The 13,200-nt window shown below is 40.6% G+C and overlaps 1 protein-coding gene across 7 annotated transcripts in view; it reads right to left on the bottom strand.

Moving 5' to 3' along the window:
• Positions 1-13,200, bottom strand: part of ehbp1 (EH domain binding protein 1) — a 140,957-nt gene that overhangs the window by 29,677 nt on the left and 98,080 nt on the right. For 6 of the 7 annotated variants that reach the window (XM_034897843.1, XM_034897844.1, XM_034897841.1 and 3 more), the window contains 4 exons: positions 11,160-11,314; positions 6,677-6,815; positions 6,139-6,239; positions 3,359-3,482 (listed from right to left, as the gene is read on the bottom strand). In XM_034897843.1, the coding sequence (XP_034753734.1) occupies positions 3,359-3,482; positions 6,139-6,239; positions 6,677-6,815; positions 11,160-11,314 (519 nt within the window). The remainder of the gene's footprint in view (positions 1-3,358; positions 3,483-6,138; positions 6,240-6,676; positions 6,816-11,159; positions 11,315-13,200) is intronic. The other variant, XM_034897842.1, reaches the window with a different exon arrangement.

The following is a 13,200-nucleotide window of genomic DNA, read 5'->3' as shown; positions in this document are numbered from 1 at the left end:
AAAAAGGAGGGAGAGCAGGGGTGAGAGAAAGGAGAAAGAAATAGAGATTCACAGGGATGAAAAAGAAGTAGAGCAAATGAAAAGTGATGTAGAGAAGCAGAGGGCTGAAAAACAGTATGAAATTGAGACAAAGAAAGACAAAAAAAGGAATACTGGTAAAGACAGCACAACAATTAAAAGATTACAGGATAAGTTACTTTTAACAGGAAGAATTACAAAATTAAGATCATTAAATCCTTCATTCATTGTGACCAACACTACACATGCATGTATTGGCAGAATGACAAACTTTTTACTTTTTTAGAGAAGAGAGGGGGAAAAATGGATGAGTTAATGACAAAGCAAAAGCATGTGATATCAAAGAAGGGAATATTGAGGACCAGCAGAGCACAGTGGATTTTCTCAAGCTTTCTTCTGGTGGAGCAGAGAGATGAACAATCACTCATGGGTCAGTCGACCTGTCTGTTCACATCTGCCCATCAGTCCTGCATCGCTGTTCGCTACCACAGCACCACAGCACCACTGAGCTCTCCCAAATTTACCTCAAGAGGTCTGAATCACATGATCATATGCACTGACTCCCTGCTTAGAAAGTCTATGAACAAACAAAGTTCTGCTGGGTATACCCGTCTATTAAAACAGATGGCTAAATGTAAAACTATTAATGTGAGAACAGTCACTGACCAACACTTGTACAACTCCTCAGAATAAACCAAATTCTAAAAGGCTGCTAACCTCTCAGTAGAACATTTGTTTTAAGAATAGATCTATACATCTCTCAACTCTTCATTGTACCTCTACTTCAACTGAGCTCCTTATTATCTAATTGTTTGTTAAAATGAAATCTGAACAAATGAAATAGTGGAAATTGGAGTCAAATGTTATTTCTGTCCAAGATTTTCTCAAGAAAAGGTCTGCTCTCAAAAGCTACATTTCTGTCTCTGGTTTGTAGATGTAGAGTGGAAACACACAGTTCTGTTTCTACTGAGTTGTGATACTCGTCTCATGTGACAGGCAATGTCGTTTTAATGCATGACTCCATAACTACAGTGTCTTGAGTGTGTGCTGTCCATGTGTTTAACTTGGGGACTGCTTATGATGAGTATTGGTGTTTTAGTCTTGGTTTACTTCTTAAGACAGAGACACATGACTAGTGGATGCAGTCAATAAAGGTTGGTAGTTCATAAATAGGTATCAGTTATCACAGGTGAATAATTGGGGAATGGTAGGAGACAAAATATTTTGAATAACCAAACTTCAATTTATCATGACGGGGAGACAGTCTAGATATACAGAAATAAAAAGGACCCATGGACACTCGCTGGCCTTCATAGGAGTGAGCGTCAAAGTAAAAAATAACAACATTTGCTGGTAGCTAGTGGGAATTTCCCACCATGTCCCCTGGAAAAGTGCAGCCACCAAGTCAGATGTGATGGATCAATACCGGATGTTTTGCTTACAGCCAATCAGCCATAACTTCAATCAGACAATCCGGGTCCAGAGAAAAATATCTATCATCTATGACAGCATATAGAATGGTGACCTCAGTTGCCGAGGTGATAAAGGTTACTTTAGTTACCACCTGTCACTGCCGCATCTCGCTCTGATGCCTCCAGACTTTGGCCTAGAGGCACAATCCATAACCTATTGGATGAGTCTCTAGGATAAGTGCTGCAAAATGAGATATGGAAACAGAAATGCACTTTCAGGAAGTGAGAAAGGTGCTCAACATCATGTGGCAACTTTTCTCTTTCTTTGCTGCATATATTGCACTGTATTACCCAGTAGTCCATGTGTTGACTTGGGGATTGCATATTTTATTTTATTTCATTCCCCACTGATGTTAGAAGGGAGTGAAAGGAAACCTTGGAAACCTTCTTGATATCCTTTTATTATTTTGTCCTCACCTTCCCTGTTGTCACCCTCTTCCTTTTTCTAGTGAATCATACCTTTAAGGATGGGGCTGCAGATATATATATATATATATATATATATATATATATATATATATATATATCTCTCTCTTTATGGCTGAAGGTGTTTAGAAGTAAATAACCTGGCGTCTTGCTGGCTAGCGGCTGGTTTATCAGTGGGGGAAGAAGAAGGAAAAACAGCCCTTCAGATTGACACAATGACATGCGCTCCGACAGGGGAAGAGGGCATAGAGGCAGGGAGGGAGGCGAAAAAGGAGGAAAGTGAATACAACAAACAGAGGAGAGATAGTCTCAATATCAGGACCCAAATGGGATGGGGAAGGTGAGCGTAAATCCCACCGCCCCAGTTTCCTTTTCTAAAATCATGCTCCTCTATCCTCCTGTGTTGCTTTTTGAGGATTTCGGGGGCTAAATCCACCAAGGTGGGCACAGATATACCCGAAAAAGCACGAGAGCTGCTGCTAAATTACTACAGGAAATATTGTAGCTACGCTTTCAGCAAATTTGCTAAATTTTACACTTACTGGAACCATGTATTTTATTTCTCCAACAGCATTCTTGGGTGAGGAATGGGATGGTTTAGTATCACAAATGGGATGCTATTCTCCAATTACAGTTAGGGACTTAAGGGAGCCAAGGCCCTTCTTTTGGCCCGGCACACTGTCTCATGTCTTAACAAGGCTTTACCCCTGGCCAAATCTTAAATAAAAACCTTCCGAATCTGGCTCTGTACGCCAAACCAGATTGCACTTTCTAATGCATGGGTGTGTAAGCATTTGTGTGTGTCTGTCGTAGATTTGTGAACTGTGTCAGTGCTCATGTTGTGTTGATCGTGTTTTTTTTTTTTTACATTTTCTTTGCCTCTCCCTCTCGCCTCCCTTTAGCTCACCACCGTCTTTCCCTATACAGCATATCAATGAAGGCCAGATATGTACTAGGGAAGGAGGGTGTATGTGTGTAGCCTTGCATGGCTGAGCACACTGTTCAATAGTGTGGAGGCTGGCTGGCTGGGGCCGCGGCTGGCAAACGGCTGCAGCGGAGACTTCGGCTGGGGCTCCGCTATCGCACCCAGTTATCGTTTCCCCCATGAAGGGCTCCCTTATCACCCCAGCCCAGAGAGGTCTCCCTTCTTCTCCCATCCCCGAGACACACTCCTACTCTCCCTCCCCATCCACCCTTCCCCTCCCTTCTCCACCTCCTCCCTCACCCCCCCATCCCCTCCTTTCATATCCACCCAGCGCTCCGTCGTGCAACATTCAACCAAAAGGGAGGGAGAGGGGGCTTCAAAGATTCTCTCTCACACAAACGCACACATAAATACACACACACACACACAAACTCCCTGAGTGTACATGCGTGTGTATGTGCGTGCGTACGTTCAATTTGCCAAAACAGTTTTTCCAGTGTAATTGGGCTTGGGGTACCTGTGTCCATGAGATAGCGCAGCCTCTTCTCCACGCGAGCTGCTCGGGCATCTATGTGCCTCTGCTCGCTCTCCAGCGCAGACAGCTCCCCAACCACATACTGACTGGTGTCTTTGAACGCCTTCTGTCAACCAGAGGGAGAGAGGGAGGGAGGGAGAGAGAGAGAGAGAAAGAGAGAATTGTTATGAGAGAAAAGAAAGAGTAGTGCGATATAGCATTAAACAGAGAGAAAAAAAAAAAGGATGAGACAGAAAAAGGGATTAGAAAAATGCAGAGAAGAAATGAAACAAAAAGGTAATGCAGGGATAGAAAAAAGAAAATGGAGAAGAATGAAAAAGAAATGAAAAGAGAAGATAAAGCAGAGGGAGGAGAGTGAAAATGTAAAAGTAGATATATAGTGTGCCACAAATCCTTCAACATTTGAGATAACATGAAGAGCTAATGACTAACTGTTGCTCCCTCTTGTTTGGTATTTTTGATTTCCTCTCTCAAATCCTCAAATACACTTTTTGGCAATGTGAGCGGCAAAGCTTTAATTATCTACTGTGAGTACTGTGAATAAAACATATTGAAAAAAATCTTTTTTTTCCCCACACACAGACCAAACAATCAAGATAACACTTTTATGGAATATTCTGATATATTTATTGGTTAAGTTACTAATCAATAATAGATTTAACAACACAAATGAGACAAAAGCGTATTCCAGAGTTCACAGCTCGACCCAAGGACATTAGGAGTCTATTTCATAAATGAAATAAACACATGCACATTATTTGAATTGCAGTGTAAATACCATAAAATGTAACTCAGACTCACTGCTCAACAAATGGTCAAACTAAACAATTCAAATCTCTCTTGTTTTCATATAATGAAAAAGAGTATCTTTGTGCTTAGGCATTGGCTGTATGTGTGGTCTGCTCCTTTTAAATCTTTAACATAAAAATGTGGTGAATGAAGGCCTGATAATCAAATGTACAATTGGTAAAAGAAAAACAACCACATTGAACAAGTTGGATGAAAAGCTCACAGGTATTGATTTAAACCTCCTACACGTCATCAAGGTATGCAACACCTTCCCTGTATAGAATCCACTCCTGCATCAATGGCTCTGATCATAGTTGACACTGTTGCAGTTAATCCAACTGTGTTAAATAATCATTGATAGATCAATCATTTACAGTTTTCCAGTTTTGAAAAGTTATAGGTTAAATGTCTCCATAGTCCCTTAAAATAGACCTTACCCACACATACTCACTCTCCCAATTCAGGAGTCTTTCTTCCAACTTCTCATTCTCTCTCACATACACACACACACACACACACACCCACACACACACACACACACCCACACACAAACCTCCATAACTATGTGCACTTAATACACTCCATTCCTGACCCCTCTTCACCTCTGTCTCCTGACTGCTTGCTATTCTCCAGAGAAACTCCTCCGAGTGAGGAAAATGTTTATTCAAATTCACTACTGAGGATGCATCCGGAAAAATATCTCCATTTTATTGCTGATGCACTTCATTTTTCTTAATGGAAAGAAGAACTAGTGAGCAGGAGAAAGTTTTTTTTTTTTCTTCATTCCACCCAGGCCAGCACTTTTTGCTGTACTCAATCCAGTGTGTGAGTGTGTGGCTTTGCGCACGTGGGATTTGTGTGTGTGTGTGTGTGTGTGTGTGTGTGTTGATTCCCAGCAGCTTCCTCTCCCCCCCCCCTCCCTCCTCCTCCTTGTGCGCTCTCGCTTTATCACCATATTTTTCCTTGGCAAATCAATTTTACACATGATCAGCCCACTCCCCTTGCCGCGCTCGGCCCAGCCGTAATTAAGAGGAGGGAAATTACCATATATATTATATTAATGCAAACATCATTCAGCAGGTAATTCTTGGCTGATCGGGATAATGGAAAGGTTGAACACCCATTAACCCTGGGGCCCAGGCTCTGGGAAGAGGAGGATGTGTGTGTGTGTGTGTGTGCGCGGGTCTCTGGTGGAGGGTGGAGGGTCGAGGCTAGGAGCGGGCTGCTTGCAAAAGATATTCACCCCATGGTCTCCAGTGCACACACTCGCATACACACTCCTTGAAATAATAGCACTTTTATAGACAGTCCTTGTACACACAAGTTCAAACACAGGTTGAATAGAGTGTAAGTGTGTGTACACACACTTGAAGGTCCACAACTTCTTTGTAGACACACACACACACACACACACACACACCTCTAAATGGCAGCTGATATCTACAATTGTTTTAATTAAAATGTCTGTTAGATCAATACTTGGGTGTCTCTGTGAGAAAGAGGGTAGAGAAAGTGTCTATGAGGATGAGAGGTGGACAAGGTGAAGCAGAGAAGGGAAATTTAAGCAGAAGAGCTCAGTGATAGATTTATCTAAGACAAGAGAGGATATTCAGAAAGAAAGCTGACTAACAGGAAATAAATAAAAACCAAGCAGGGGCAATTAAGGGATACATCCTACCACCTAACTCCAAATCTTTAACTCTCCTATTCACTCAACTCACCACAAAAGCTTCATAAAGCAACACTTGCAGGAAAAGTAGAACAAAAGAAAGCTGGTGGCTATGACCAGAAGCAGAATCAAGGGTGGTTATTGTAGCATTAGTAACTCATATCTTGCTTTCGGGCTGTTTGTATTTTCATGGTATGGATTTTTACATTTTTTCTGCCATTGCAGGTGGGATGAAGTTTAAGACATGAAATTATCACCCTCTGCAAAAACATAAGTATGATTCAGAAGAAAGAAAACGACAAACCTCCTCTTCAAATGGTCGGCGAATATCTAGGTCTGTTGGTGAACCTCTATCCTCCTCAGACTTCTTCAGATCCTCAGGAACAGACTTCTGCCTCTTCACCTCTGGTGGGATGAAGAGTGTGAAAAGGGGAAAAAGAAAGTGCATACAATGAGATACACATAAGAACTTGAGAGATTTATTTTAGTTGTGTTATTGATATATCATAGCATATTGACGTTGTTTAACATGCTTAGAATGCCATGTGGTTAGTGGGGACGGCGAGCCTGGAGTGCCCTTCTGGACCAAAAAATAAATAAAGAATTGGAATCACAAGACTAAAACTGTTGCCAACACTTTAATGACTCTCAGGTGTAAAATGGATTTATGTGAGTCAAGTGTTGCAGTGTGCTAACATACCTCCCTGGGTAAATGCTGTATGTTGTATGTGTGTGTGAGTGCGTGCGTGTATACGTTTCTACAGTTTTACAGTGTGTAGGTATGCAAATTTATGTGTACAAGTGTGTATGTGTGTGTGTGTTTGTGTTGCATTGTTCCCCACCTGGTCTGCTCTCCACATACTGGCTAAAGGACTTCAGTTGTGTTTTCCTGACCGCAGATTCCTTGTTGAAGACTACTGGGCTACGCAACCTCTCAGTCGCTCTGCGCAGGCGCTCTGCTCGCAATTCCTCAGCGTTATTCTGTCAAACACAAAGAAAATGTGGACATGTATTGCTTACTGTTGATGCTATGTCACAGGATTATAACAGATCACATTCAACAGTGGTTACTTGTAATTAAATTTAAGTTGAGGCTACATTATTCTGGTGTTGCTCTAATATCTAATCCTACCACATAAGAGAGTTAGGATAATATGCAACAAGGTAGCACACTGTCAAATCATGATATGAAATAACAAAGAGTGCCATAAATACATCTAACTGCAATGTAAGAGAGAAAAGAATGTATGTGTACAGCCATGACATTTTAGTTCTCCTGCCACAGATGATGTGTTTTGTTTTTTCTCAACATTAAGATTTTAGAGATGTGGAGAGATGGGTGAAAGCAACTGATGATCACATGCAATTTCATGAACTTGCACATATAGAGTTCAACTCCAAATAATGGCTGTTATAAAAAGAAAAATGAACAGTAAAAAAACCCACACGTACATGGAAGGAGTTTGTCAAACTTGTTAAAAAACAATGTCAGCGATTAGTCTGCTGCCACTTCACATGTCTATTATTTTGTCAGCCTCTACCAGCCACTTGGATCTGCTCTCAGGCTTTCATTAGGCAGTCGTTTCAGGATTTCACAGCTGCTCTGTGATTATTGTGACCCCAAAAACACACACACTCCATTAGTGCACCTGTACACATGTACGCAATAAACACTTACCAACAGCCCATGAGCTAAATCTGGTAGAAGTTGATATGTTACACTACATTGTGGCTTGCTTCAATACCTCTCCCCACACGCGCACACACACGCACACACACACACACACAGACACACACGCACACACACACACACACACACTCTCTCTAACTCATGAGAGAGACAAAAAGCAGGCAATTAAATTGACTTTCAACAAAACCCTGAGCCAGAAAATATATTCAGATTATGCAAAATGCAAAAAATGCTATTGTTTTCAAAGTGAACATGTGTTAAAAAGCTACACGCTCGCTTCTTCCACTATCAAGAACGTTGTGCAGAAATGCTTTATTACCAGGCCTCCAAATATGCCAAGCCGAGTGGAAAAGAAACCGACTCCAGCTAAGATTGATGTTGTGGCAACGTTAATAAGATGGCGAAACGTGTAATAAAGTCGACAATTAGGGCAAACATGTTCCACTGCTTGAGACGGAGGGAGATAGTCAAGCAGGGTGTGGAAACTAATAGAGACAGGGTGGGCGGGGAACAAGCTGTAGACGGGGAGTTGTTAGTTTAGCTTCAGATTATTGACTTTCAAAAACAATGTCAGCAATGAGTCTGTTCTCACTTTGTTTTGACTATTAGTCCGTCAGCTTCTACCAGGCTCTTTAAAACTTATGTCAAGTCAAATGGAGGCAAATTTATTTTTCAAGTGTTATACAGGAAATACCAAATTAATTATTTTAAAATATAACGACAGAGCTTGGATGTGTGAAAGTGCTACTGTTTGTGTGTAAGCCTAACGCAGAAGAGAAGATTTAAATTACTGATTCCAGGAAAAGTGACAAAGACAATACACTGGCAAATAAAAAAACCTTCTCAATGTTTTTACTTTTTTATCTACATATCAATATAGAATGTGATTTAATGTGATGTCTATCAAAGTTTCTGTCTGTCAGAGGTTGCTGGGGCAGGAGTGGCAAGAAAAAGAAATTTCTGTGAATATTTCCACATGAACATCTCTTCTTCCCTGTGATATCCAACTTACTGTTTTAGGTTTAGGTTACTGAGTGAAATGGGTGCTATGGGATGGCGGTACTCAAAAAGCAATCATTTCATAGTAATTAAGCAATCAATGTTGTGGTGATGTGGCAGTTTATTAATTAAAAATGTCAAATTATATATACAGATGTCTTTCATTAAAGGAATATAAAGTAAATAGTGGGTACTTTAGGTCACATAGGTTGAGCAAAAAACACATTTTTTTCAGACTTTGATTTCCATTCCAGCCACCCACTCAACAAAGTACTCACAGTAGCATAAGTTGCTACGGACAGTAGTCCATCAAGTGACTGATTTTATGAATATTTCATACGTTTGTTTGCTGGAATAGTACAACACAAACTAATAATTTGATGTCAAAGGATTTATTGGATTAATGTTGCTGTCACTATCATATTTTCAGGAGAAGGACTTTTTCTTTTTAATACACAGGAGTGTGTTGGCGGGTGAACTGTTGATTTAGCAAAAGAGTAAATCCCTGGGGAGACTGATTAGGACACTGAGGCCGTCTACCCAATTATTACTTATTGTTTAACAGTTGTGAATCTGACATGTTCAGCGGACTACAACCAGAGGTTAAACTGCTTGCTTGTTAAACTGCTGCCACATTGCAACCACACACACATGAACACACCAATATGATAATGACCAAAGACAACACCTCTACTGGGCTTCAACACCGTCTTAAACACTAACTATACAATCACACACACACACACACACACACACACACACACACACACACACACACACACACACACACACACACACACACACACACACACACACACACACACACACAGAGAGAGCACCTGCCCACTTGGCTAACCCTCTACCCCTCTGCTTCCCTTCTACACTCTGGGACAAGCAGATATTGGGGGTGTCTCTCCCTTTTTACTCTCTTTCTTTTTATCTCTTATCGTTGCTATCATCTCTGTGGCAGTGGTGGGGATTCTGTGCTTTTGGTGCGTGTGAATTTGTGAATGCTGCGTGACTAACGATGCAGTCTGCTGAGCGTCGCATGTCCTTATCGTGGGCTACCGAGACTGCGCATACACACAATCACTAATGAGAGGGAGTGTGTGTGTGTGTGTGTGTGTGTGTGTGTGTGTGTGTGTGTGTGTGTGTGCGCGCGCGTGCGCTTGTCCGTGATGTTCCTGCGTTTATTCCACCTGCCTAAAGGATTTTTGGGAAAAACACTCCTGGGACCAGACAGTTTATTTTTATTTTTAAAGGACAGAAGAAATCATAAACCTGCACATACACAAAAAAATAATTTGTGCGCATTTGTAAAAATAATAATTACATTTTTGATAATAAAAAAATGTGATGCTAGAAGATTTATCATCTATTTGTTTCCTTAAAGTTGTTGGTATTGTTTAACAACCCAATAAAACACAAGATATGTTACGGCTATTTCATGATAAATTTCACAGAAATTGTACCTGTTGCACCTTTAAACCTAAACAGCTACTCAACAGCTAATAATGAATTTTTTGTTCCCATGGAAACCATACATATTCAATACAACAGGGTTATAATTAGTTAGACTGTAGATCACAATCTAATTAATCTTTTGATGTTATTTTAAACTCATTGTTTGCTGATTTTGAAAAATTTCAATTAAATTCTGTTGAGATAACCAGGTAACATCTTCAAAAATAGCTGTTACATGTAATGCATTTATAAAGGCCCTTCATCTTGAGAGCATTTGCCTAATATCCCTTCCCCCACACACATTCATACTGTAATGGCGATCTGGCCAACATGTAAGGTGATGAAGACCGCTGACTCATAAAAAGTTTATATTTCACTGTTGTAATTCAACGATCAAATCAGGCAGAACAAGGCACTGAATGCACGCACATTTGGCTAAGGTGTTTTAGATAGTGATAATAAATGACGATTTACTTCTGCGAGGGTCAAGTGGTGACACACTCACACATATGCACTCTTTTGGCCCTAAAGGACTTAGCCTTTTAGGCTTTGAACACAAGAGGGTGTTTATGTGAATCAACGATCAAAGACACCCTGTGTCGCCATAAGCACAGAGGGTTTCACTTGTGTACACACACACACACACACACACACACACACACACACACACACACACCTCATTTCACTTGACATTCAAATCAATTAAACAGATGTTAAGGCTGGCCGACTACTTGTTGTTGACTCAATATTCACATCAGAAGACAGACACATGCAGCAGCAACAACCCCCCTTCTCCACTTATCCACACACACACACACAACTGTCTGAAAAGGTCATAGTTAATAGAAGAGGACTGCTACATGTAATGTAGAGCATTATGATGCCAATGTGTGTGTCTGGTGGCTTCAGACAGACTCATATGGACACGAGAGGGATAACCTATGGTCTTACATGAAGTGGCCCACCGACTGATGTGTACACAGGGTCAGCCGGCTGACAACCAGGGTCAATCGGACCTGATTGATTGGACTGACCCTTTGATGGTGTGGAGAGAAGAGGGGAGACAGAAAAAATAGAAAGAGAGACAGACAGACAGAGATAAAAGGAAAGAGAGGTGCAGAGAAAGAAAATAAAGATACACAGTGGGTGTTTTCAGATGAGTATGTGCGTACCTCCAGTCCTTCTGTAGGACTCACTGGGGAGGTGGAGGAGGTAGTGGGTAAGGATGAGGAGGAGGTGGAGGACGGGGATGAAGGGGAGGTGATTCTTCTTGGGCTGATCTCCACCAGCTTCTTCAGCTTCAGATCCACATGCTTACTGTTTGTACCTGGAGAGAGAGAAAGCGAGAGAGAATGAGTACCATGAGTGTAATACCATGAAGCATAAACAAAACAGAGAAGTGAATAAAAAAATAAAAAATACATGACTATCATGACATTTGAAGTGAACTAAAACCCTACATGTCACATACGGTACAGGCAAACTACAGTGGTAAGTTAAGACAGGACAGAAGAGACAACTTGGTTTGTATTTGCGCATGCACTCACTCACTCACTCACTCACTCACTTACAAACACACACACACACACACACACACACACACACACACACACACACACACACACACAAGTGGGAAGGGATGATGTGCGAGAAAGACAGAGATCTGGACAGACTAGAATGCCTAAAGTCCTGTTTGTACAGCAGAGAGATGCTGAGGTACTGAGGGTACATTGATGGGACTATTACCATGGTAACCACAGGGCAAGAAGGAGGGAAAAAGAAAACCAGAAAAGAAAGACAGAGGGAGCATGCCTCATTTTAAAGTGTTTGTTAATCAACACTCATTGTACACGTTGTTACTGTATTACTTACTGTTTGGAGGTATGGGGAAACACTTAGAAAACTAACACTGAACCTATATTCATTCTTCAAAAGAGAGCCTTATAATTGTAAACAAAACAACTTGTAGAGCACCTACTAATCCACTGTTTATTAAATTTAAAGTACTAAAATTCAGAGGTATTGTTGACTTTAAAACTGCTCAACTGACCTACAAAATGAATAATCATCAGCTATCAAAAAGTACCTAAGGGATGTTTCAAATAAGAGAGAGCAAACATCATTTAAGAGGAACAGTTGTATATAAACAGAAACTTATAAGAACAAATGCTAAACATCACTGCATCCCAACCAAAAGAGGTACGTTATGGAACAGCCGCAGTGCAGAAATGAAATCCTGTACAAGAATGAGCAATTTCAAAAGATTTAAAAAGAATATAGTAAAGGGATACAAAAAGGATTTAAAGTGGTAGCATAAAGCATGAAAGAAGAAGAAAGGGAATAAAAGAAACAAAATCTGTGTAAATGTGTCTAAGTATGTATGTATGCATCTGTGTCTATGATGTGTAAATAACTAAAGCATAAAAGTAGAGAAAGGGGGTAGGACCTGAAAAGTTGTTTTATCAAATTCTTCCTACTCTTTTTTGAACATGGGAATTTTTTGTTTGAGCTTTCAATTTTTGGAAGATTGTGCTGAGAAGTACATGGCCTTATTTATCATTGTACTTAAATATGTATGCATGCATGAATGTATGTATATACATTTTTGATTTTAATGTTCAACATGTACAAACTATTAAACTAAACTAAAACGTATACACCATCAGGACTATAGTGCGGTCTGTTGTATGGTATGGTACAGCATATGGTGTTTGCACATGCTGTCCGTTTGTGTGTGTTTATTATGGCTGCAGCATGGGTTAAGTGCACAAGACAAATATCCCTTGATGTGGGACAATAAAGTTAATCTTGAATCTTCACTGACCGTACAGTTAAAATGTTTTCACATTAAGGCTGAAATAGTCTTCTCCTTTATAGAAACTTTTACATGAATTATCTCAAAAACTAACTTGGAATTCGGTTGCTAACTCCCTCTATCTGTTAAATCTTACCTTCTCCCTCCCTTTAACTCTATTCATCCCTAACTTGTCTTTTCCTCCCTGCTCCCCCAGTCACTCTCTCTCTTTGCCTTCCAGTTCCAGCTTTATTTTCCAGGGAATGGTAACCACAGCTTCCCTGCCAGGCCAAACCACTGCACTGAAGAAGATGAAAGAACAGGAGGGCAACCGTTTCATGTGTCACCTCCCTCTGTCTCTCTCTCTCACGCACATGCACGCACACACACACGCGCACACACACACACAAACACACACA

The sequence above is a fragment of the Etheostoma cragini genome, chromosome 17, assembly GCF_013103735.1.
Source record: "Etheostoma cragini isolate CJK2018 chromosome 17, CSU_Ecrag_1.0, whole genome shotgun sequence".
Classification (NCBI taxonomy): Eukaryota; Metazoa; Chordata; class Actinopteri; order Perciformes; family Percidae; genus Etheostoma; species Etheostoma cragini.
The sequence above is the reverse complement of the archived record's forward strand: the minus strand, read 5'-3'. Positions and strand labels throughout refer to the sequence as shown.